This window comes from Cibotium barometz, chromosome 11 (genome assembly GCF_041138505.1).
Source record: "Cibotium barometz isolate CiBa-2024 chromosome 11, ASM4113850v1, whole genome shotgun sequence".
Taxonomy (NCBI): domain Eukaryota; kingdom Viridiplantae; phylum Streptophyta; class Polypodiopsida; order Cyatheales; family Cibotiaceae; genus Cibotium; species Cibotium barometz.
This window is the reverse complement of record NC_141056.1, coordinates 58,645,041-58,671,133: the sequence shown is the minus strand read 5'-3', so window position 1 is coordinate 58,671,133 and position 26,093 is coordinate 58,645,041. Positions and strand designations below refer to the sequence as shown.

At 46.4% G+C, this 26,093-nt stretch overlaps 1 protein-coding gene across 1 annotated transcript in view; it reads right to left on the bottom strand.

Moving 5' to 3' along the window:
• Window positions 1–697: 697 nt before the first annotated feature.
• The window catches only part of LOC147634390 (sugar transporter ERD6-like 4), a 43,318-nt gene continuing 17,922 nt past the window's right edge, over window positions 698–26,093 (bottom strand). Inside the window, exons 8-18 of the mRNA XM_086805545.1 lie at window positions 3,384–3,448; window positions 3,109–3,201; window positions 2,863–2,943; window positions 2,683–2,767; window positions 2,547–2,593; window positions 2,268–2,330; window positions 2,079–2,138; window positions 1,786–1,845; window positions 1,631–1,690; window positions 1,405–1,519; window positions 698–1,305 (exon numbers count right to left, since the gene is read on the bottom strand). Of these exons, the coding sequence (XP_086661671.1) occupies window positions 1,184–1,305; window positions 1,405–1,519; window positions 1,631–1,690; window positions 1,786–1,845; window positions 2,079–2,138; window positions 2,268–2,330; window positions 2,547–2,593; window positions 2,683–2,767; window positions 2,863–2,943; window positions 3,109–3,201; window positions 3,384–3,448 (851 nt within the window). The 3' untranslated portion in view covers window positions 698–1,183. The remainder of the gene's footprint in view (window positions 1,306–1,404; window positions 1,520–1,630; window positions 1,691–1,785; window positions 1,846–2,078; window positions 2,139–2,267; window positions 2,331–2,546; window positions 2,594–2,682; window positions 2,768–2,862; window positions 2,944–3,108; window positions 3,202–3,383; window positions 3,449–26,093) is intronic.

Genomic DNA, 26,093 nt, shown 5'->3' with positions numbered 1-26,093 from the left:
CTACAAATCAATAGTTGGCATGCAAAGCTTGCCCTGATTACAAAAACCTAGCAAAAATAGCTAACATATGTATGAAGATGACTCAACTGTCTCAACTCCCTTAGCTTGTGGATCAACCATAAGTCATTTTACCAGTCTTCAATCAAAGTAGACACCAGAGTAGACACTATTTTAAACCACAAAAGGAAAATTTAAGGATTATAACAATGCAAGCACCATTGATTTTTTGTTTTTTTTTCCCATGAAAAGGAAACAATACAAGAGCCAAGGCTCACAAACAAAACAGCACGCACAGCATATAACTAAACCACATAGGTGGCTGGAAACACCGACATAAACTGCATTTGGTTCTCCAGATGTGCCACGCTATGATGCTGGCCACAATCTCCCAACGAGTATCAAATAGGAAATGACATGACCTGAAAACTGAGGTGAGCTGCAACCACATGGCAAAACTTAATAGAATGACCATAGATCTTGATAGCCAGAGAAGTATGAGAGATCTCACTATTGTATCAACTTTCTGAGTTCATGCCTATGGTATTTCCAAGTGATGTGAACAGTTTAATTGTATACTTTTACTAGGTTCTATTTGCATTCCCACACTTCTTCGAAATCATGACTAATCAAAACCAAATAGAGTGAACAATTTGCATCCCCTTGGCATCATCAACTTCGCAATTTTGAGGAGCGATGTGTAGATAGAAATGTATTGACATCACCATGTTTGTAATTTTAAGTTACAATGTCAAGGAAGAGATGCAAATTATGATATTGTCACCTTCAAGGAGCTGTGTAGAGAATCTAAATTGCTCCTAAGCAACATATTCAATGACTTGCAAGTGGCTTTGTGATGGTTTGTTCTAATTATTTTCTTACAAAGGGGTCCTGACTTCACCCTTACTAATAAACAATTGGGATTGGTCCTCAAGCCCCGTCTCATTGCACGTATCCATTGCCATCAATTTTTATCTTTAAGGTATACATTGGGCAGAAAAAAAATGGTGATACACAACCCAGGACGAAAGATATGGATAGAGAACTGATAAGCCGCTTAATGAGCTAACGACAAAGAGACTCCAGTGTTCACCTGTATGGCTTTCTGTTTGTACCTCAAGTTCGAAGGATCTTGAGTTCAAGCATCCTCTATGTGTTCATAGGTCTCCTCAGTACGGTGAAGCATCTATGTCTGTCTTTTGAAAAAAGCTTGGATCTCCTCCAAGGTTCTGCCCTTCGTTTCTGGCACACTAAATGCCACAAACACCAGAGCAAGAGCACATATGCAAGCAAAAATGCCAAAAGATCCTGGAAAAGAAAAGATGATAAGAGTATGTGTGAGATTGTCTTTGATTCCAGATCATTTATTGATTTTAAAAAAATCAGTTCTGCTCATATAAATATCACCTGCTGCACTCCAATCAAGCATTGTATTGAAGGACACAGTGACAACCCAGCCTGAAAACCAGTTCATAAGGGTTGCCAAGCTTCCAGCGATTCCTTTTATATTTGATGGGAAAATCTGCCAATAACAGGTTTTGAACGACAAATACGTGTAAAAAGTCTCATGTAAACTTTTGACCTTTATGAAATGGGTTGACAGCACATTTTATGTGACTGCAAAGAGTTCTACCTCTGACATTATGACCCATGGTATTGCTCCAAGACCAAGTGAGAAAGAGATAATATAGGCCTGCATGCAAGCATTGTTGTATAGTCTAGTGCAGTTGAAAGCAAATCGCCACACTTGTTTATACAGGAAGGATCCTACTAGGCATAGATGAGTACCAAAAGGCTGACAAGAGCCATAACCCCTACAAATGTGTGCAGAGATGAACTGACACGTGTCTGTCAGCATGAAACGAACTCATTAGTAAGCAAGCTTCTTGTGTCTTGACAGAGGCATACTTCTGATCCTCTGAAAGGTGCAAACACCCAGAAAACCCCACTGTGACCAAAGGCCGCCTCCTCAAAAAATGCATTAAAGACAACCATATCTGTATGTTAAAACAATGGAAAAGAGAAGTTCAAAGCTTCCATTTATTTAGATTGCACCTAAGCAAGGAGGTTAGCCTCTTTACCTGTAAATAGAAGGAAAGACCAACAAGCAAACAGCTAGCGCTCATACCCCCAGATGACACCTGCACAAGAACAGCTTCCATTATTTCAAGCTTTCCATTCTACTTCCAAAGTTATAAAAATGCTATCATATCCACCTTGATAGTGAATGCATGGCTCCAAGTATGTGCACAGCAACTAGTCAAACTCACCATCAGCAGGAGGCGCCGGCCAGCTTTGTCAATCAACACTGCTGATACTCCCGTCATTACCACCTGCTTTCACCATTCAGGTGGCATAACATAGACCTAAGATTGCAAATACCAATATGTGGAGCAATTCTAGATGAGAGATAGGACTCATTAGCAAGCATCCATCACATACCCAATCAAGTTCAATTGAAATTGAAATTGGTACACACTTTCTAATAATGTTTTTCTCATCCGAGAAAGTATTCAGTGGACCAAGCTCATGGATGTAAAGCAACCAACCTGAAGAGCAGCAAGTGCAAGAGATGCTAAGCTACCAGCAGAAATGCCTGCATCAGTCATGAACTAGAGCATGAGATCTTTTATAATGTTTAGCACAAGATTCTTTTGATAAATGCAACAGAGTCTAAGATTTTACCAGCAGACTCAAAAATTGAACTTGCATAGAACAATAGTGCATTTACTCCAACAAGCTGCTGAAAACATAAAAGACCAACACCAACCTGTACATGGTGAAAAGACACTGTTTAGATTTGTACCTACTGAAGTCGGCGGCTCTACAAACAGGAGAAAATTGCAAGTGCAAACATTTGCTTACAATAAGAGGTTTTAAGTATTTTCCCTGGAGCATGTCTGCCAACCTGATCCTAGGTTGTGCCCTAAGAGCTTCTACAGCATCCTGATCATGTCAAACAGAATAAGAAATCTCTGTAAATAGTCTCTTGATCCGATCCCACATGGATTGAAACGTTGAAAACAAAGCCATGCAAATGTGAACAAAACCCACTCTAACACAACTTTAAGACATCCTTTTTTGCTTTTATCCTTGATGAGAATTTTTTACCTCTATCTCAAAAACCTCTTGAGTGATATCATTATTTTTCCCTCGAAGAGCTCGCAGGGAGGCCTTGAACACTTCATCGTGGCCTGTTTTTGCCTGCAAAACATCCCACTTGGTATCAGCCAATGTTGAACCGATGAGTACACATTTTAGAAGCTCCTAGATAACAAACAACACCCCCCCCCCTCCATCCCTCCCCAACAATGCATGTATTTCACTCTGCAAATGCCTGATTTTACAATGCTTTTTGGTGTAAGGTGGTAATGGAATCCACCTACCAGCCACCTCGGGGATTCTGGTATGAAAAACAGGCCCATCAACAACAATGAGCATGGTGCAAGACCTGGAAATTTTGAAAACAAAACACGTATGCAGTTTAGCTCACTTTATCAAAATCTTTGTTCTGTGAATGTTTCTCATAAAGTATCACCTGTCGTGTCTAGTCTAATTTGAAGTGAAGCCTAAGTGGAGAAAAAAACATGCGAGGATGATATCTATCTGGAAAAAAAAAAAAAAACGGGCCCGGACTCCAAGTCCAAAGGAAAGCAACTAGTTACTGCTACATCCGGTCCCAATCACCGGTCTACTGCCTTCAGCATTCCCCAAAAGGTGCAAATGAGATCCATCCAAATAGATCTGATGGTCTCCGCTGGTGGGATGACAACCATTGACGATCTTGCTGCACCGGCCCCCCAAGATGTGCCAAGCAATGATGCTACCGATGATCTCTCATCTCTAGTCCTCACAGGTATGTGGTCACACCGGAGCGGAAGAAGCAGGGGTAGCCATGATCCGGAAGTGAGTGAGCTGGAGCCTGGAGTGCAAGGCCCATACCATCCTAAAATACTACTGCCAGCCCCACATCCATGAAACAAGCAATAGAACTCCAGGTGATAATCCAACGAGTGCTGGGCTCGAAGGTGAACAGGCAGAGGATCCTCCACAAAACCGGCTGCACATTTGGGCAATCCCAAAGGCAATGGTGCTGAGTATCCAAGTGGGGCCACAAGAAGCTGGCCAACCCACCAACCATGTGCTCACGGCTATGCTTTTGTGAGCTAACACCCAAAGCAAGAGGGTGACCTTCCGAGGGCAACAGCTCTCCCAAAGCTGAGGGCAATGTTATTCTGTAACCACTGAAGACAGATCTCAGAAAATTACAACATACAGCTCAGCCTGTGTTGCTGAACAATGGAGGTGAAGGATGACGTGCCCTTGCAAGTTCTGTTATCCCTCCCTCCCCTTCCCCCCAGTCCCGCCGTCGTTAGTGTCGGATCTAGCTTCATCAGCAAGTCCATACTCCTCACTCCATCAGCACTGGTTGGCACAAGGCATGTTTGGCCCATCCTTGCAGAGTTCTGCAGATAGCTATAGTGCAATTTCTGAGCTCGCAAAGTCTCCTTTCTTTGGCTAAAAGCTCACAGGGATCTTACTATGTTGGAGTCTTGCATTGGCAGAAGCATAGACAAAGGAAGAGAGAGAGAGAGAGAGAGAGAGAGAGAGAGAGAGAGATATTAAGTGTCTACTAAAGACCCAATGGACCTATGGGACCAAAGTGATACAATAATGTTCATGGCATATCTCATCATGGAATGGAAAATGAAACCAGAAAGAAAACATAAACATAGCTATCTCACTAGGGTGATACAAAACTGTCCATGGAAACTCATCATGGAATACTACGAACATAGAAACATGAGAGCAGCATCAGCTCCAACTAGATGGTATACCACTCTCCAAAAAATCAACCATGGGGCTAATGAGTATGGCCGAGAGGTCTCCCTCAGCTATGTCACGTGGAAAGGTAGCTCGATGGCGATGGAGCATGTTCTGGATTTGGAGCTGATGAGGTGATTGTGGCCGACGGCCAAGGGCGTTGGGCACGCTGGAGTGCGGAGGCTCGATCCGAGGTAACTCCTCTCGGGCAAGGTAGGTCCGGAGCAACTCTTAGAGGGTCCACAAGATCCACTATATCGGTGTCCTCCACATCCTGGGTCCACAAGATCCACTATATCGGTGTCCTCCACATCTTGGGTCCACAAGATCCACTATATCGGTGTCCTCCACATCCTGGGTCCAAAAGAAACAAGTGATGGTTGACTGGCAAGGGATGGGGAGGGGTGGCTAGGGCCGACAAAGCTCTCTCAAGAAGGTGTCCCTGTGTCTGTGGAGCTCAAGCAGAAAGAGGCCTAGGCAACGCTGGTCCTGGAAGTCAATGATCCTAGAGAGTGGACCAAATCCCTCACGAAATAGACAGTGAGACCTCTCGGGCAGATCTCATAGTATACTGGGTAGCGGCATATGTAATGCTCCTCCGTCTCAACCTCTGTGTGGCATAATCGGCAGATCCTCTCCTCTCTGGGTCTCCGTATGAGCTTCCCGGCTCTAAAGATGCACTCGCTCTACCTATATCCACTCTGAGGCGGTGGGATGAAACCCATATGTGGCCACTCGCAGTCTGCATGGCATGGGACATGTGAACATTCAAGTAGCCCAACCGTTGGATGAATCCATCCTCAGTGAGTGTGAGGAAGTGATCTCTGTAGAAGTGCATCTTCGTGGGGAGCTCCGGAGGTGTGATCCATGTGCAATGGGTGTAGAGGCTGAGAAGATCTGACCGGATAACCCGGTTGGTATCCTCGTGAGAGAGCCGGAGAAAAGGGGAGTCCAAACTGTACTGAAGGGGGGGTAGGCAGTCTATGCAGAGCCCATATACTGAGAACCAAGTGGAAACTAGTGCATACCATACTCCAGAGTGGCCCTCAAGTGCTAGTTGCCTCGAGGACTCCAAGGCAAGCCTCGGATACCTGTGGGGATCCATGTGACTAATGCGATGGAGGTATGTGACTGTCTGGAAGAGTGCATCCACTACCATCGGGGCTGCAGCAAACTCTACCTGGATAATCTGGTGTAGGACTGATGGTTTGCTGCGGATCATACGGGAGAACATCATGACCTGCGACCTCTCAACTCGCTGCCAATCCTCATCAAATAAATCTAGCCCCACAAGACTGCTCCATACATCAAGGCTAGTGTGATGAGGGTGTCAAAAAGCCAACCCTTCGTCTTGGGCTCCTAGAAATGTGCCTGCATATCCCCGTGTCACTCTAGCATGTGCTGCGAGAAGCATGGTGAAGTGTGGGCCACTGAAAGTGACACCAAGGTAGACATAGGATGAGACAATCTCCACAGGATCCCCTCTATATGTGGAGCTCAATCTGAATGTGAAGGGGCGAGAGGTATTGAAAACCATTACCTTGGTTTTACCAAGGTTAACAGAGAGGTCCCGCAACGTGCAAAAGTCCTGTAAGGCATCCAATTGTCTCTGAAGCCCCTCGGCTGAGTCTGAGAGGAGGACGATGTCATCTACATAAAGTAGTATGGGGATCAATATGCCTACCAGTGTGGGACCAGCCCCGCCTGATCTGTCAATGAAGCTCGAGATCTCATCAATGTAGAGGCCGAAAAGAGTGGGTGATAGAGGGCAGCCCTGTTTTACCCCAATAGTGCTGGAAATCTCATGTGATGTACCTCCTGGGGCTCTCACTCGTCCGATGACGGACTCATAGAGGGCCAAATAAAAGGCCAAATCCCACACAAAGATATGCATAATATTCTAACACCCCATCTGCAGCTCATAGTGTACAAAAGTCTGAAGAAGATAAGCTAATGAAGATGCAACCATGGACACTCCAGTATGCACAGTACCGGATACACCTTGGAAAGAGCACCTACCAACTTGACTCCTCGAAACAAAATGCCACCCTAAATAACAAAGAAATCTACTTGGCTCCAAATTCACACCAGTGTGCAGTGAACTCCAAGAATATAGAATGATGAGTTGTCAGACAAACCACGCCCATATTCCCCCTACAGTGAACTGTGAACACATCACGTCCAAAAAACCTCGAACAATGACTTGGAACACATCCAATCCATAATCTTTGCTACACCAAGCAATGAATTTGAAACAGATTCAATCCATAGCTATCAAAGCTGACCTTGCCCTGCCAAATTCTCCCATGCACCAAAGATGGAGCTGCTACAAGCCCCTCTCCCGCTTACAAGCCTCCTCTGTCATGGGGGTAAACAATCTGCGTAACTAGAGAAGAACACCGTCCTGGTCCTCCCGAGCCGAAAGCGCCCTGGGAGCCCTAGATGAGTCACTAGAAGTATCTGAATCACTATCCTATGTCCTGTCTTTGCCCTTCTTCTTGGATGAAGACTTGCCCTTGCCCTTGTCCTTCTTCTTGGACAAGCAATCCTTAGACAAATGTCCTTTCTTCCCACACAAGTAGCAACAACTCCGACCTTTCTTCTACACTATAGAAAGTGCCTAATCATGACCATTAAGAGACACCCTGACCTTACCCTATGAAACAAGGACGGACTCTTCTTCCAAGAGAAGGTAGCTGAGGTCATCAAAATCCAACTTGCTTTCTATGACTTGGCACCGCAAAGCCCGAGAAACCACATCGTAGTCCGGAGGAAGCTTTGTGAGGATAAGTGCAGCCAACTGAGCAGAGGATGAGGCAGTACCCATTGCCAATAACTGGTCATGGATAACCTTGGCCTTCATTAAAAACGACTGCATCAAACTACGAGCAGAATATATCGGATTGTAGCGTTGTCCTTGCAGAGTAACTACCCTCATCGAAGAATCTCGTGCATAGAGATCCTCCAACTTGGGCCAAACTTGATGTACACTAGTAAGAGTTTGCACGGCTGGTGAGACATCCTTTGTAATGGTCCGCACAAGCACCGAATGCGCCTTCGAATCACGATCCTCCCAGTCTTGTAATTCTGCAAGGAATTCATCCTCCTGAACCTAGGTCCAACGCCTCGAGTTTTGAGGATGCTCGAGCTTCTTCTCACTGCCTTGAACAATCTCCCATAGACCCTTATGAATAAACCAGACCCGCAGATTCAGCTTCCAATGAGCATAGTTGGTTCCATCCAACTTGTTCTCCTTGTTCATACAAGGGGGACCCATATCCATAGCAACAACGAACGTTGCAAAAAATGCAAATCTCATCACTCCAAGACTTCTTCGATTACTGCACCTGAGGCATGGCATGCTTATGCTAGAGAGCTATATGATGCACCAGGACAGCCCCTCACCCCCCCTCCACTAGGAGCTAGACCAGCTAGCAGCACCTTTTTTACTATGTGAATCATGCTAGATGCGATAGACAGGTTACAGAATGGAAAGGCACAGGATCATGATGGGCTAGTTGGAGAGCACTTCTCATATGCGTGCAACACTTTGGCTCTGCTCATCGTACATGTGTTTAATTGTGCCATTTGTGAGGGTTTCCCTGCAAGCTAGACAGAGCATATCATTGTACCACTCTTTAAGGGTGGGGACCCCATGGTACCAAGCAACTACAGGACGATCATGATTGGTCATTACTTGGCCAAACTATATGGCTCTATATTGGAGTCGGCGGAGCTGAGCCGCTGGGCACAGAGACATGGTCATCGAGCACATGGACAGGCCGGCTTCAGGAGAGGACTTACTACCTTGGATCGCATACTGACACTTCGGGCACTTATTGAAGAGGGCAGGTGCGGGCGGGCACAGAAGAGAAGGATATACTGCTGCTTTGTGGACTTCCGCAAAGCCTTCGATACCGTACCACGTGCCAGGCTTATGCACAGATTGCATGACATTGAGGTACCTGAGGATATGCAGTGGAGATATATGCTTTGTATGAGTCTGTGAGTGACAGGCAGAGTCCGAGCTCCAGGCGGACTATCCGATATGGTGACCAGCATGATAGGAGTGAAGCAGGGATGCTCGCTATCGCCCACCCTCTTTGGACTGTACATTGATGTGGTCTCCCATTATGTAGACAGATTGGGAGGCCCAAGGGCATGCTTGGAAGGGGTGTTGATACCCATCTTGTTATATGCTGATGATATTGTTCTAATCTCCGACTCTCCAAAGGGATTACAGAGACATCTGGATGCATTACAAGCATTCTGTGCGGATAGAGATCTAACAGTGAACCTTGGGAAAACCAAGGTTATGGTGTTTAACACCACACAGGCATGGGTGACAAGATCAGAGCCTCAGTTCACTTTTCGAGGGCAGCCGGTTGAGTACGTCAGGTCATCTGTCTACTTGGGAGTTACTTTCACAGAACCGCGTTTCTCCCTGAAGGAGGCAGCAGCAGCTAGATTAGATCGAGGGCATGCAGCCTTGGGGGCACTTGAGAGGCAATGTGCACACATACAGTTTCAAGAGCCACGCACCAAATTGTGGCTATTTGATACGCTTGTCACACCGACCCTCCTGTACGAAGCTCCAATTTGGGGGCCCAGCATACATCACAGATCTCAGAGAGGGACGGATGAGGGATGGAGGCAAATGGAGAGACCACTGATTATGATGATTGCCCGCATGATTCGGAGCAAATCATCGGTACCACATGAGATTGTTCGGGCTAAGCTGGGTGCCGCACCAGTAGTGATCGAGGCCCTATTCCAGGCAGTTACCTTTTTACAGCGGCTATGGGAGCTCCCTCAACAGAGGTACTCCCGATTGGCATTGACCTCATCCATACAGTTGGCAGAGGATGGAGATACTCATTGCTGGTATGCTCAGATGAGATCATGGTTTGACCTACATGGTTTGCGGATAGAGGCACTACCACCCTTTCAGTACAGTCTGGATTGTCCATTTTTGGATCTCGCCCACTCAGAGCAAAACCGCGTGATCAAGATGGATATCATCAGAGTGGACACAGAGAGTCGGTTTACTCCTTGCGTATTGGGTCTCAAACTCTTTGCTCTGAGGGGGGGTGTTGGAGAAATCATAGTCAAAGAGTGTGTGTCTAGTGTGTACTAGGAAATAGTTTATGAGTCTTTGTGTGTGAGAGTGCCACGTGTCACTTTGGGAGTTATCCCATAAGCATATGGTACTTGAGTGTGTGTGTTCACTCTATAAGAGTGATGTACTTTCTTGTGTGTCACATCAATCAAATCAAGCTATCTTGGTCTACATGTAAGTACTTGTTCATTGATAAGTTCAAGGAGGAAGGCTTTCCCACATGGCAAACCAAGATGCAGCTGCTACTTATGCGTGAAGGAGTCTGGGAAGTTGTTGAGAACGACACATTTGATGCACTTGATTAGCCACAAAGAAAAATTTGGAAGCAGCAAAATGCAAAAGCCATTGCCCTCATTGGTCTCTACGTGGCGGACTCTCTCATTCATCACGTCAACTTTACATCCTCGGCTAAGGAGATCTGGCATCGATTGGAGAGCATCTTTGGTAACAAGGTCACTAATTCCAAAGTTTTTCTGAAATTGAAGTTTTATGAGCTGAAAATGCAAGACAATGAAGAGTGATCATCTCTCCAAATTTAATTCTCTTGTTCAACAATTATCAAGTTCGAAGTGTTCTCCAGATGATGAGGACAAGATGGCAATACTAATCAAAAGCATGCAAGGCATTTCTCACTTTGAGCACACCATTGAAGTATTATGCCTGGCCGCTACTACATATGATGACTTGGTTGCTCTTCTCATTGAGAAAGACCACCGGAACAAGGAAACCACTTCTACATCCTTGACCTCAAGCACTGAAGAGACGCTTATCTCCGCCAGCAGATGGAAAGCCAACAAGAACATCATATGCAGATACTGTAAGCGGAAAGGTCATATTGAAGCCAATGGCTTCAAGAAGAAGGAGAAAGAACAAGAACAACACCATGCTAATCTTGTTGCTGATGAACCACCAGAGGAGCTTCCCGAAGATCATGCACTTTCTGCCCATGTCACCCTCGATGAGGATGACAAAGATTATTGTTTCTGATTTCTTCTATGTGTGTGTGGGTGCTCTGCCCTTGCATTATGCATAAAATGAATGAAATAAACAATGTGATGTGTGATGGTCAATAAGGGTCCTCTGCCCTGGGTTGTCCCCCAAAAATGTGAATTGTTTTTTACTTTGATATGAAGTATTGACACCCAGTTCAGAGTAAGAGGGAGGTGACGAGTGATGGTTCTCACTACCGGTCGCAAGCTGACTCTGTAGTCACTGACACACGGGAGGTGTTGGTCAGTTGGACTGGTTCTTTGCAGTATTGCGGTGGAGGGGGGATCGGTTTACTCCTTGTGTATTGGGTCTCACACTCTTTGCTCTGAGGGGGAATGTTGGAGAAATCATAGTCAAGGAGTGTTTTCTAGTGTGTACTAGGAACTAGTTTATGAGTCTGTGTGAGAGAGTGCCACGTGTCACTTTGGGAGTTATCCCATAAGCATATGGTACTTGAGTGTGTGTGTTCACTCTATAAGAGTGATGTACTTTCTTGTGTGTCAAACAATCAAATCAAGCTATCTTGGTCTACATGTAAGTACTTGTTCATTGCTTTCATTTCCATTTCATTATGTTTGCCATCTTTTCTTTCTGCACCTAGAGTTAGCTTGCTCTCCTGTTCCAACAGAGAGGACATGGACTAGTCCCCTTGAGCCCTTAGGCACGAAAACACAACCCAAATAGAATCGTAGCCTTGACGTGTTCTTAACAATCCGGTAATAAAATCCATGGAAATACTTTCCCATTTATTACCTAGGATTTGCAAAGGATGCAACAGCCCAGCCTGTCTAAAGCGTTCAGCTTTATTTGCTTGACAAACTTGACACTTGAGAACATAATCTTCTACATACCCTTTCATCTTTGGCCAATAAAAAGTGTGTTTCACTAAAGATAATGTCCTGTGTACCCCAGGGTGTCCAGCAGAAGGGGCGTCGTGACACTCCTTAAGAATCTTGGACCTAATGTCCGAGATCTGTGGTACACAAATTTTGTCATTACGGAATAGTAAACGGAATAGTAAACCATTCCGAATCATCCACTGGCCTCCCGCAGCTTGAATGGTAGACTGCTCAGTCATTGAGTCTTGGTCAATCAATGAGCTCCCATCCTGGATCTTCTGCCAAATTGGACCAAATAACTATCAGTCCTGCAAAGCCCTCTCAATGACTGAAATAAGTCAGTAGAAATCTCGGTGAACGACAAAGTATTCACCTCTCTAATTCGACTAAGCGCATCTGCGACACTATTCATGGACCCTTTCCGATAACGAATCTCAAAATCAAAATCTTGCATTAATTCAACCCATCGAGCTTTCCTTCCTCTCAAATCATCTGCATCACACACATACTTGATTGACTGATGATTAGTCAATACCACAAACTTGGAGCCATATAAATAATGTCTCCAAACCTTGAGGGCGTGAATGACAACATAAAGCTTCTTCTCAAGGGTTGACCAACGAAATTGAGTGTCGTCTTACTTTTTACTCTCGAAAGCAACAGGTCTAACATCTTGAAATAGAGCAGTCCTGATTGCATAGTCACTGGCATCAATTTCAAGAACATAAGGCTGACTACGTCGGGTAATGCTAAGATAGGTGCTTCCTTGACTTTATCTTTCCAAAGTCTGAAGGCCATATCCTTATCGTTATTCCAAGCGATAGGCTGATTCAACTTACGTCCACGACCTTTTAACAAGTCGGTCATCGGTAGTGTGAGCTGAGAGTACTCCCACACAGATTTTCAAAGAAAAACAACAAAATCGAGAGAAGAATGAAGTTGTTTCACTGTCTACGGTATAGGCCAAGCCAGAACCTTCTGAACTCGGTCATAGTCAATGCTCAATCCATCTCTAGTGATCTTGTGTCCCAAGTAAATGATGTCTGTCATGAAAAACTCACATTTACTTAATTTAGCATATAGTCAATTCTGTCTTAAAATAGTTAAGACAATCGTGAGGTGTCTAACGTGATCCTCAAGGGTACGACTATATATCAAAATATCATCTAGGAACACAACCACAAATTTTTCCAAATGTTCACGAAAAGGATCGTTATCATTTGCTGAAAAGTGGCTGGAGCATTGGTTAACCCAAAAGGTAATACGAGAAACTCATAATGGCCACACCTAGTCCGAAAGGCGGTTCTTTCGACATGCCTTTCATGAATACGTATCTGGTGATAGCCAGTACGTAAATCTATCTTTGTGGAATACTTCGCTCTGGCTAACCGTTCAATCAGGTCATCTGATCTAGGGAGAGGATAACGGTTCTTAATTGTCAGCTTGTTCAATCTCTTGTAATCTATACACCTTCTCCAAGTATTGTCCTTCTTTCTCCTGAGTAGCACAGGTGCACCCCAAGGAAATTTTCTTAGACGGATCTAGCTCATCCTCAAATAATCTTGGAGTTGTTTGGCCAACTCATCTTCCTCAGCTTGGCTCATCCTATAAGGTGAAATACTAACAGGGTGAGCTCCAGGGACCATGTCAATACGATGATCTACTGCCCTTTCGGGTGGTAAGCCCGATTGCAGTTCCTTAGGAAATACATCTGGAAACAAATCAAGTATCTTCTTTAATTCGTTGCTTTCAAACACACTTAATTCATTAACATCCATAGTAGGTATGAGAAATGAAGAAAGTGGAATCAAGACACAATGGAAAGAAATATACAAAGAAGAATCCATTATATTTCCAAAATCAACTGTATTTACAAGAGGTCCCTGAGAGAGATGTATACAATCACCTAATATACTATACTGGGTGTTCCTATGTTCAAAAGAAAAAATATGACTAGACCAATCTATCTGGACTTGAAGAGTCTTAAACCACTCAATCCCTAATAACAAGTCTACATGCTCTAGATGCATAATATAACATTCCAGATTATCTTTGTAGTCCTGAATCCGGATCGGTAACGTCTCCACCTTTCGATCCCATACTTGCCGACCCAGAGGTACCTCATAGGTATGATCGTTGGGTGTTGTGTCAAGACCCAATTTCTGTAGAAGTTTGTAATTAACAAAGTTGTGTAAGCTGCCAGGGTCTAGAAGAATGTGGATTCTATGGCCATTCATTTCTCCATAAACTCGAAGAAGATCATGCACGCCAAAAACTTTAGAGTTAAATAAACAATCAGAACATGAACTGGGGCGAGAAAGTACAGTAACTGACGTACTTGTCAAAGACAACTGGCTTGGGTCCTGCATTGGTCTTGGCACCCTTCTGCTTCAGGCACTCCTTACGCATATGTCCTTTTTCTTCGCAGATGAAGCAACATCCCTCCTTCTTGAGCTTCAAAGCCTTAAGGAGACGTTTTTTCTTTGCTGGGATCGAAGTAGAATTCTTCAAAGATTGATCCGAAGACTTTCCTTCTGTCGTGCTAGCCATCGGTGTGGAGAACTTTCTTTTGTGCTTGTTTCCCTGCTCGGTCACGGGTTTAGACTTGGAAGAGACCATTGTATCATCATAGATACGAGCGAGATGAATAGCCTCATCCAAAGTTTTGCATTTGTTGTTTTTAACTTGTAAACGGTATGAGTGAGGTTCTGCGAGGTCATGGTCAAAGTAGCAAACCGGGCAGCAATATCATAGTCATCCTCTTTCTTGAGAAATTCTTTCTTGAAGACTCCTTCAAACTATGCCCAAGTCGTTGCCCACGGCTATCAAGGTTGGGAGGTGAGTCAGGCCTGCACCCCCTTCACGTTTGTTTGGTTTGTTTGCACGTTTCAAGTCTTGTACCAAGAGTGTTCTACGAGGAGATCCTATGGGGATTTGACAGCCACCGAGCCACGAGCTGAGCTAACTAGATGGGCGTACCGACCAATCTCTACCTCATGACGTCCCATACCGCCACGAAGCTACCCCCCTTGCGGGCCTCGAGAGACTGTTGCCGGCCTTGGCTGCATAAAGCAAGTACACGTCTGCACTAGATCCAGGCTCCTGACCATAGAGCTCTCACAAAGACACGCAAGACTCTATGAACTAATGACTAACCTTGCCCACCCTTTTATAGGCGTTCATCGAGCGTCCACACTTGGACGCCCACCCATCCATACTTGGGTGCCCGCCCGTTAGTCTATCCCTACCTCAGCTCGCCAATCAGCCTACCTAGCTCCAAGCTTCCCCAAACCTCAAAGCTAGTCTTGTGTGCGTGTAGTACACGGTAGATACACACTGTGCACATGACACAGAGGGAGGGGGAGGGATGGTGGGCATGGAAGAAGAGGAAGGGAAGATGGAGCGACTACAGGTAGAGTCGGAGGCGAGGGTGGGGAGGAGCCCGGGGGAGGGGGCAAGTAGGCGGTGAGGCTAGAGAGGGACGCTGCTGAGAGGCATCAGAGGAAGGCTGTTGGGAAAGGCTTGACAGAGAGAGGGTGGTGTCAACCGGCCCCACTGGGCACTAAGGGCCGGAAGAGGAGTCACGACGAGGAATCGGCCGGGGGAGGGGGGGAGGGGTCCGTGCCTAGAGGGGGCCCGCCATCTACGGACAGGTGCCGAGATAAGTGCTCGTAACGGTTCTCTGACAAAACCGATCCTCCTCCATGCTGCGAGCCTCTGGCACGCATGGCAACGACGCTCAACTCTGGTGCTCAACTGGCGACCCAAGCGGGGGCCAACCGTCCACCACTCTCCGACTGGTGGGTCATCCATGGTCAGTGCCTGGTGCTCCGCGGCCTGGGAACCTGCTCCTCCCTCAGCCCCCTGGTGCGGATCTAAGCAGGAAGTATGAGGGGGAACCACCAGGGGCGGTCTCCTAGACTGACGCGGAGAGCAAGCTCTGGCCAGATGACCCATCTGCCTACAAATGAAGCATTGGCCTGGAAGGCCGGAATACTCCACTCTCTACATAACGGGGTCACCCCGAAGACTGGGAATAGATATCATGTGAGGCACAGAATCCGGCAAGGCAACACAAATGCGTAGAGATGGAATCACAGCTGCTCGTGCGAGGGCCGAGGTAGCGGTTGGGGGGGGGGGGTTCCATCACTCTCTCAATGGCACCGCCAATCACTGGGAGAAGAGGAAGGTATTCCTTCCTAAGGCCTGGAAAGCAGACTGTCACGAGAAAGCCTGAAACTCCAGCTAGAGGGTCAGATGCCGGATCAAAGCCGTGCTGCCACCGTGCAAAGAAGGCCTGGGCCATATGCAATGCAACGGGGCTCAAATGCATGATAAGATAAGACTCCACTCCGCTCGCAAGTCAAACTCAACCTGGTAGTAGCCACGCCCAAAGGATGAATGTCTGCAATCTTTGCAGGCACACCTAGGAGGCTAGCCTAAAGAAGATCTCTGAGTTGGCCACGTGTGGGGCAGCTACCGACAATCTTGCATACCAGAGTGGAGGCCTCTAGGGATACAACAGTCGAAGCAAGAAGCTGCAGGTTCGCTTCAAAAAAAAGAGGCAGGTAACGGCAACCTTGGTCGCGGGAGATGGAGCAGCTGCCATGGAGTCCTCCTGGGAGCGAAGACGAGAAGAGGCCAATACTTGCCAAAAATAAAGCAATGCCCACAAGCTGAGGGCGCTGCCAGAGGAAAAAGGAAGAAACAAAAAAAGAAGAGGGGGGGGTGGAAGGGCATGAAGCACAGGATAGGGGGCAAGGGAGCGAAGGAGAGGGGGGGGGAGGGTGGAGGAAGAAGAGAAATAAAGAAAGAAAGAGAGAGAAAAACGAAAAAAGAAAAAGAAAAAGAAAAAAAATGATAAAAGATAAAAGAAAAAGGAAAAAAGAAAAAGAAAGAAAAAAGAGAAAAAAAGGGGGGGGGAGATATAGGCAGCGAAGGGAGAGGAAGGGCGGGCGAAGGAACAAGGACTGGGCTGCAGGCGCAAAGAAGGAAAGGGCGCAGGCACCAGAGGGGGGAGGTGAGGAGAGAGAAGAAGGTGAAGCAGAGGCAGAAGAGGGGGGGGGGGGTGGGGAAGGTAGCGAAGGGGAGAAACGAAGAGAACGGGGGGGAGTAGGCAAGGGAGAGAAGAGGGGAAGGCCCAAGCGCAAGCGAACCAGAGGGGGTGAGGCGAAGGCGGCAAAGGGGGAGAGAAGCAGCGAAGAGAGAGAGGAAGGAGAGGCGGGGAGTGGGGGGGGGGCACAGAGAGAACCAGGGGGGAAGGGCGCCGGCAGTAGAGAACCAAAGCGAGAGGGGGGGTGAAGCATGCTAGCGACCATTCTTTCCTCAGTTTCAGATTTGACCACGTAACTACATTCTTCTTTCCCGCACCAACGACGTTTAACAAGATGAGGTCTTGGGTTTTTGTGGAGTTCATAGAAAAGTGTGTTCATCTTTTTAGATGATATACTCATCTTTTCTACTATTGTAGAACAGCATGAGCGGGAAAAGGTCTTGCGACTATTGCAAGACGATGAGCTCTATATCAATACAAAAAGGAGCGAATTCGAAGTAGAAGAAATCCACTATCTGGGATGTCATCAATGCAGATAGGATTAGCCTTGACCCTGAAAAGGTAAGGGCAATTCTTAAATGGGATGTTTTCCACAAATTGTTAGTAGATCCACTCTTTTATAGCACACTATCAAACATAGAGTTCCCACATGGACAAATTTTCAGACCTTGCAACACCTCTTACAGACTTGCTCAAGGGCATGAAGACACATCCGTAGAAAGTGTCCGTTATTATAGGCAAAGCAATTGAGGCATTCCATGCAATGAAGAAATTTTCCTCTCAGTCTCTAGTTATAAAGTTGGCCTCATGGGCTGATCCTTTTGAGGTAATTACAAATGCCAACAATTTAGCCATAGGAGTTGTCCTCCAGCAGGAAGGGCGCCTAGTGGCTTATTACAGCTAAAAAGAAGAATTATTCAGTGTATGACAAAGACTTATTGGGGGTGATGACGGCTCTTAAGAATTGGAAGCCTTTCCTTTCCTTTGTGGGAGGGAGTTCACACTTAAGACATCATCAGGCACATAAATGGCTACAAACCATGCCTAGTGCCCAATGGAGTAGCAGACAAGTTAGATGGAGTCAGATCTTCCAATAGTTTGGAGGTATCATTGAATACATTCTTGGCAAGAATATCCCTATTGCCGATGCTCTAAGTCACAAAAGGTACCATTCAAACTCTACATAAGTCCACTGTGCTTGAAATACAAGGAAAAGATTTAGACAGTATGAAGGCACAGTACGAGGATTCTTTGGAATTCCGAACTCAGTATAGATTGGCCCTTCAGTCAAAACCGGGTCACTACATCCAAGATGGCTGGTTGTTTTACAAGAAACGACTATGCATACTGAGGGAAAAGCGACTAGCACTTCTTCACGATGCCCATGACTCTCTTGTCGAAGGTCATTGCGGCATCAACAAAAATGAGAATAGATGTCTATCAACATGTCCAATCATGTCAGACTTGACAAATGGTAAATGTTCCCCACACGAAGCAGGCAAAGTTGCTATAGCCTTTGCTAGTTCCAGAAGGACCTTTCTAGGACATAAGCATGGACTTTGTAGGACCCCTTCCAGCAGTGTTTGGATCAAGGAACATGTCAGATTTGCCAAAAGGTGAAAGTTCCTCATACAAAGCAAGCAAGGTTGCTACAACCTTTGCCATTTCCAGAAGGACCTTTCCAGGACATCAACATGGACTTTGTAGGATCCCTTCCAGCAGCATTTGGATCAGGGAACACAATGCATAACTATTGTTGACCGATTAAGTAAGTTACGCATGCACATTCCATGTAAGCAAATGGCCACAACAAAAGATATCGCTCAAAATTTAGAGATTCAAAGAGATGGAGACCTGTAGACCGTTGACAAAACCCCTTGATGTTCGAGAAGAAGTGTGTGTTGTGCGGACTTTTATGGACGCGAAAAATGCCATGAAGAAAGGCGCAGGAAAAAAAAATCCACCGGAGGCGGTTAAAAACGCGGGTCCATGGCTAAGCCCTTGGAGCAAGCTGCTCAAAACAGCTCTCTCTCCCCCCACTCCCCCCCCCCCCAAAAAAAACAAAAAAAAACTCAACCAACCGGCTAAGCTGCTCTATCATGAGCTCCACCCAACAAGAGCTCTTCACCACCAAGAGAAGTAGGCAAAGCAATGATACCAAATGCTGGAAAGCCACAGCCACACAGAGAGAGAGAGAGCATTTCAGCTGACAGCAGCCACACAAAGATAAAGAAAAACAAAGTACACAGATGTTGAGAGTGAGAATTAGTGGAGGTGATAGAGTCAACCTTCCACATATATCCATCCATCATAATAATATATTAGATGACAATACAAAGCAATAGATAGCATGTCCTTTCACACTGGATATCCAAGGGGAAAAAACCACATGGCAAAAAGTGTCCTTGGTTAGGTTCTGTTCACACAGCACTACCATAAGTGTGCATTTGCCTTCAATTACAAGAGACCGCTCAAAACAGACTAGCTGGTTTCCAAGAGCAAGAGAGAAGCATCAGTCAGAGCCTAGCCTCCTTGCAGTGACTCCAGGAGAGTACCCTGGACAGCCCGTGGATAGAGGCCCAGTTGGCGGCAGCCCGTGTAGAGCTTAGTTCCATCAAGGAGCAGAGGGTGGAATACACATACCACGCTAAAGCCTTCCTTTTGGACCCAGGCGGGAGACAAGGTCACTAGAGATTGCTTTGAGATTTCAAGCCCACACAGGCAGAGGGATGGTATTTGCAGGTAGCAAGGCCAAGATGGATCCATAGTTGCGGATCCCCCCCCCCCCCCCGCGGTCTCCTCATGAGTGCCCCCCTATCCTCTCCAGCCCTGGACCTGCGTGATCAAGTCTAGCAGCACACGAGAGAGGTGGTCCCTCCTACTCTTCAGAATTTCCTATTTTAACGCCCTTTACTGCAGAGGAACTTGCGGAGGCTCTGACGGCACTCCCTAGGGGCAAATGCTCGGGAGAAGATGGGCTTCCGGTTTCCTTATTTCTTCAACTTTGGGATCTCACGGTAGGTGGCTTCAAAGCTGCCTTAATGATATAATGATCACACAATCCATGCTAGAGAGGCTGTTAGAGGAATTGATCCATTTGATTCCCAAGGAGGGTGGTGACACGTTGGAGATTCGACAGTGGAGACCCATCACCCTCCTTGGGAGAGCCTACAAAATTCTAGCCAAGGCCATCAACCGGCGACGCAACCCTTCCTCCCCGATTTGATTTACAGCACGCAAACAGGTTTCGTCCAAGATTGGAGCATTCTTGATAACATCTTCACTTTTTGGAAGGCGACCGCTTTGGCCAGGTGGAGGCAGCAAGATCTTATTGTTCTCCTTCTGGATTTTTGAGAAAGCCTATGACAGGGTAGGCTAGGTGTCACCAGCCTGGACATTTCCCAGTCTAAAAGGGGTCTGGTGGACTCCAGGATGTTTAAATTTTTGGAAAGTACAAGCTTTGGGAATGGGGGATTATCCTAGAATACAAAGGACCACACTCCTAAAATTTAGGAGAGTTGCTATTTTTGGCCTGACTCCGATGGAAATTCTGTTCGCGTCATTACATCTGGAATTGAGCAGATACCAAGAGCTGGCAAAGTGCCTATGACAGAATGTCTACCAGTTGGGATATTTTTAGAGGTAAAGATTATGGAAGGACCCATCTCTTAGATTGGGACATGTGGCAAGAAAGTGGACCAAACTGAGACAAGTGGCCTGACACTTGTTAGAAAAAGGGATCAAAGTGAGACAAGTGGCCTCACACTTGTCACTTCAGCTATTGTGTGGCTCTCCACTTGTCATCGTAACCTTCTCTTGCCATTTTAGCTCATGGGAGGCCCAAATCTATAAATTGGAGCCCTCTCTTCATTAATGGAGGCTCTCTTGCTGCACACTAGCCTCTACCACCGTTACAGGCTGCCCTAATGATGGCTACTCTCTTTCTCTCTCTCTTGAAGGCTGCCCATGAAGAATACCGACTGTTGGGGACTGTTTTGGAGGCATCCATCCCGAAGAAATACTGAAGGCAAGGGTATTTAATCATTTATTATGATTTCTAGCCATTGTACTTGTTGTATCAACATTTGTACTTGTTGTACTTGCTGTACCAGCCCTTGTACTGGCTGTACCAGCTTCTGTACTTACTGTATCACCCATTGTACCGACTGTACCAGCTTCTGTACTTGATGTACTTGCTGTACCAGCCACCGTACCGACTGTACCAACCACTGTACCGACTGTACCAGCCACTGTACCGATTGTACCGGCTGAATGAAGACCCGTGGTTTTTGGGGAAGAATTAGTACCCACACGGAGGTATATGGATTATATTGTTCGCTCGGCATTTCTACAGCCTATGTTCCGGCTCAGTTGCCTCGTGTTGGGCTGTGTTATGGCACTTGTATATGGATAATCCGGCATCTCCCGTGGGGAGAGTAAGGCCCTCAAAGCTTGTACATGATATTATTCTCCTTGGGTAATAAAATACTCCAAGGAGGGGGGTCGGCCCATTCCGGCCTCTATGCGGTGTCACACGTGCAAGCTCCATTTTCAGCATTTGTGGATGTTTTGTCCAGCTTTATGTTTTATGCAAAGTGATGATGGATATGTGTTAAGGCTGTGGCCATGTTTAAATGTTTTAATATGCATTGATGGTATCAACAAGTTTGTCAAAGGCCCTAGTCCCCCGGGCACCCGCCGCGAGTTACATTGGTATCAGAGCACATGGAAGGGAACATGGGCACTTCAGAGGGTAGTGTCGAGCACAACATACCGTGTGTAGTGTTCTCTTGTCCTACGTGCTCTCTTGAAGATTGTTTCTACCATGTGTGGGTGGAACAATAGAGAGCAGATGGAAGGGAACATGGGCACTTGAGAGGGTAGTGTGAGTTGGTGGTCGAAATGTCTACAAACTATTGGTGGCCGAAATGCCTATAAACTATGTGTAGCAGAAATGCTTATGGAACACCAGGTTATCTATGCCTGCGAGTGATTGTTTTATCTTGTTACTTGAGCCCACCTCTCATCCAAGGTGTGTGGTCAGAGTACCAACACGGAGTGCAAGTGCTAAAGTGGACATGACGGGACTTATGTCTATGCCAAGGGTCATGTGGACCGATGTCTTGTTGGCAGGAGACTTATTTTGTCTCGCCCATTTACTTGGGACATGGATTATGATATCTGGACTTATGGGACTGTTTTGTCTCGCCCATTTACTTGGGACATGATTATAACATCTGGACTTATGGGACTGTTTTTTGTCTCGCCCATTTATCTTGGGACATGATTTTGATATTGGTATTATGGAGACTTATTTAGTCTCGCCCATTTCTTTGGGACATGGAATCTTCAGTTATATTGGATTTATGAGACTGTCTCGTCTCGCCGACTCGATGGAACATGATTATATCTTGAATATATGGCTTAAAGCTTAAAGTTGCGGACAACTTTTAAGAAGCTGGGAAGGATGTCACCAGCCTTGACATTTCCCAGTCTGAAAGGGGTCTGGTGGACTCCAGGATGTTTAAATTTTTGGAAAGTACAAGCTTTGGGAATGGGGGATTATCCTAGAATACAAAGGACCACTGAAACCGATCCCGTCAAGTGGGAAAGAGTCCGTTGGACACCCACACGCTTAATAGCACAACTTTAAATCCACAAATTTGAAATGGACAACTTAATACAACTTGAAATTGAAATGAAATGAAATGGAAAGATGGACACCAGCACTGGGGCCGGAACGGGCTGACCCCCCCCTCAATATATGATATATTTATTGGGAGTATTTAATGAATACAATGCTCCATGGGTTCCAAGAACCAGATGATGTCCATGTACATATGAAAACAGTACCAAACAAATAGGCTCGAAGTCGAATTTCGATGTAGAAGCTCGAAGCAGAACGACCACTAGTGTGGTCCAATCTCTACGGTCCTGTGCTTTCACTGGACTCCGCGGAGAGCGCCTCACTGGTGTTCCGAGACCACGCACAGACAGGCGCTCTCGTACTAACGCCTGGTTCTCCTGATCTCAGCACCTTTGGACCGAGGTTCTCCAATAGAGCTTGGACAACCCGGCACCGAACGGGTGTTGGCCATATAGGGAGTCGGGAATCCCTTACCAAATTTAAACACAAAATACTTTACTTAAATCTGAAATTCACTTACTTGTGGATAGCTGATAGAGAACCGATACTCGTGGTATGATGAAGCCACCCAGGAGATGCGAAGTCCCCTTGTAGACGCCAGTGGAGAAGATGTGCCACCTCTTAGAAAACAGAGAGGTAGCCTTAGAAGATATAACACCTTGTTGAAGACACAGTCACCTCGTGGAGAACCATCAAGACAAGTACCACCGCAAAAGTCCACAGTCGCCTGCTGTGAGAGGAGGAGTACCCACTTGCAAGGGAGAAGATACCCAACTGCAGCGTGGGAAGAAGATGGTGTGGAGGAGCAGCCTGTTATGAAGAGAGTGTACACACACAGCTGCCTGCAAGAGAAAAGGGCAGCCACCTATGAGGATGGTGGGCAGCCCTGCAGGTAAAACAGGCGCAGCCTGTAGAGGTGGGCAGCCTGCAAGTAACACCAGCGCAGAGGAGAGGGCAGCGCAGCCTGCTGGTATACTGTCGCCTGGGGGAGTAGCCGCCTGGGGAAACAGAAGCAGCACGCTGCAGTTAGGAGCAGCCGTACAGCTAGTTATGGCAGCCGCCTCTGTGTAGGAAAAACGGCCTGTACAGCAGTTCAGCCTTTTGGAGGTGACAGCCGCCAGCTGAAGGGGCTGAGGTGCACACAGCCGCCTCTGAGAAAAAAAAAATGCCTGGCTGCTGTACACAGGCACAGCCCACCTGAGATGGTGTAGGTGCAGCCTGTAGTGCAGTTGCAGCCAGCCGCCTGGGAAAAACAAGCGCAAGAGAGAGATGGTCGCCGGTTGGTGAATAAACGCAAGATAGAAGCGATCCGCCGGGTGGTGATGATCCACGCTTGAAGGAGGAGGTTTTCTTTTATAAAATTAAAGTGGAGTTTCTCTACGCTTGCATGTGGGTGGGGAGTATGGGTAGGTGACCATGCCCACCCCCACACTCACTTAAGTGGGGCTCCCCACCTTGGCCCCTAAGTGGGTGCCCAAAGGGGGTGCCCACATTTAAGTGAATGTGAACACTTAACCTTATAAAACTAAAGGTTAGAAATAAAATAATAAAAACAACATATGCGATATACTTACCACCTGTTCACATGCACTAAAGCTCGTCAGAATACAGAGCAGACTTCACGACTCACTGGCAGGCGTCCCCGCTCAGTAAGTAACACGTCAAGCAGGCAAACACAAAAATACATGTCATGCGAAAACAGTTTCAAACATGCAAATCATGTGTGCATGTGCAAATAGTAACATGGACATATCTCCCGTTCATGGAACAAGTACAAAATATCTGTCGGCACAAAATTGGCACGACATAAAAACATAAAAACCTGGTCTTCCTATGGAGTGACAGTCCCATAGGTAAGACACAGTTCCAGGCACGAGTTTCCCTATGGTGTGACAGTCCCATAGGCAAAACACGGCACGAATACTGGCTCTTCCATGGCGTGACAATCCCATGGGTCGAACACAGTCCAGGTCATACACGGGTGACACCAGTCTGGCTCCCGTCCGTACGACACCATCCTGCTAACACACACGGGTGGCACCAGTCTGGCTCCCGTCCATGTCAGCAAAATACTGGCCTCTCCACATGAGATACTGGCCTGGCCTCAAGTGAACGAGACACAAAAGCTGGAGATGGACCAAATGGTCGGCCAATTGCTGACAACCACACTCCTAAAATTTAGGAGAGTTGCTATTCTTGGCCCGACTCCGATGGAAATTCTGTTCGCGTCATTACATCTAGAATTGAGCAGATACCAAGAGTTGGCAAAGTGCCTATGACAGAATGTCTACCAGTTGGGATATTTTTAGAGGTAAAGATTATGGAAGGACCCATCTCTTAGATTGGGACATGTGGCAAGAAAGTGGACCAAACTGAGACAAGTGGCCTGACACTTGTTAGAAAAAGGGATCAAAGTGAGACAAGTGGCCTCACACTTGTCACTTCAGCTATTGTGTGGCTCTCCACTTGTCATCGTAACCTTCTCTTGCCATTTTAGCTCATGGGAGGCCCAAATCTATAAATTGGAGCCCTCTCTCTTCATTAATGGAGGCTCTCTTGCTGCACACTAGCCTCTACCACCGTGACAGGCTGCCCTAATGATAACTACTCTCTTTCTCTCTCTCTTGAAGGCTGCCCATGAAGAATACCGGCTGTTGGGGACTGTTTTGGAGGCTTCCATCGCGAAGAAATACTGAAGGCAAGGGTATTTAATCATTTATTATGATTTCTAGCCATTGTACTTGTTGTACCAGCATTTGTACTTGCTGTACCAACTGTACCAGCTTCTGTACTTGCTGTACCTACTGTACCAACCACCGTACCAGCTGTACCAACCATTGTACCTACTGTACCGGCTGAATGGAGAGTTGTACTTGCTGTACTCTTTCTATTGCATGAAGACCCGTGGTTTTTGGGGAAGAATCAGTACCCACATGGAGGTATATGGATTATATCGTTGGTTCGGCATTTCTACAGCCTATGTTCCGGCTCAGTTGCCTCGTGTTGGGCTGTGTTATGGCATTTGTATATGGATAATCCGGCATCTCCCGTGGGGAGAGTAAGGCCCTCAAAGCTTGTACATGATATTATTCTCCTTGGGTAATAAAATACTCCAAGGAGGGGGGTCGGCCCATTCCGGCCTCTATGTGGTGTCACACGTGCAAGCTCCATTTTCAGCATTTGTGGATCTGCAACGGATACTAGGGAGTGGATTCTCGATAGTGGTGCTTCCAGGCACATGACTCCTTCCCGTTCCGGTTTACAGGATCTCTGCAGGCTTTCTGGTCATATTCTTACTGGGGATACGTCCACTATCCCAGTTCACAGTGAGGGCAGGTTGGAGATAGTTCCCGATGGCAGAGGGGGGAAGCATTCCTCCTAGGTGTTGTATGTTCCGGCACTTGGTTTTCATCTATTGTCGGTGCATCAGGTTTGCAAGACTGGCGTACGGGTGGAGTTTGATGAGCATTTTGTTGCTCTCCGGGACAAAGCAACAGGCCACGTGGTTTGGGAAGGCGGAGTGGAGAATGGAGTTTACAGGCTTTCAGCACTCTCTCTCCCAGGTCCTCAAGATTGTGATGAGTGGCAAACTGGTAATGGCTACTCAAGTGTGGATACGCTGCA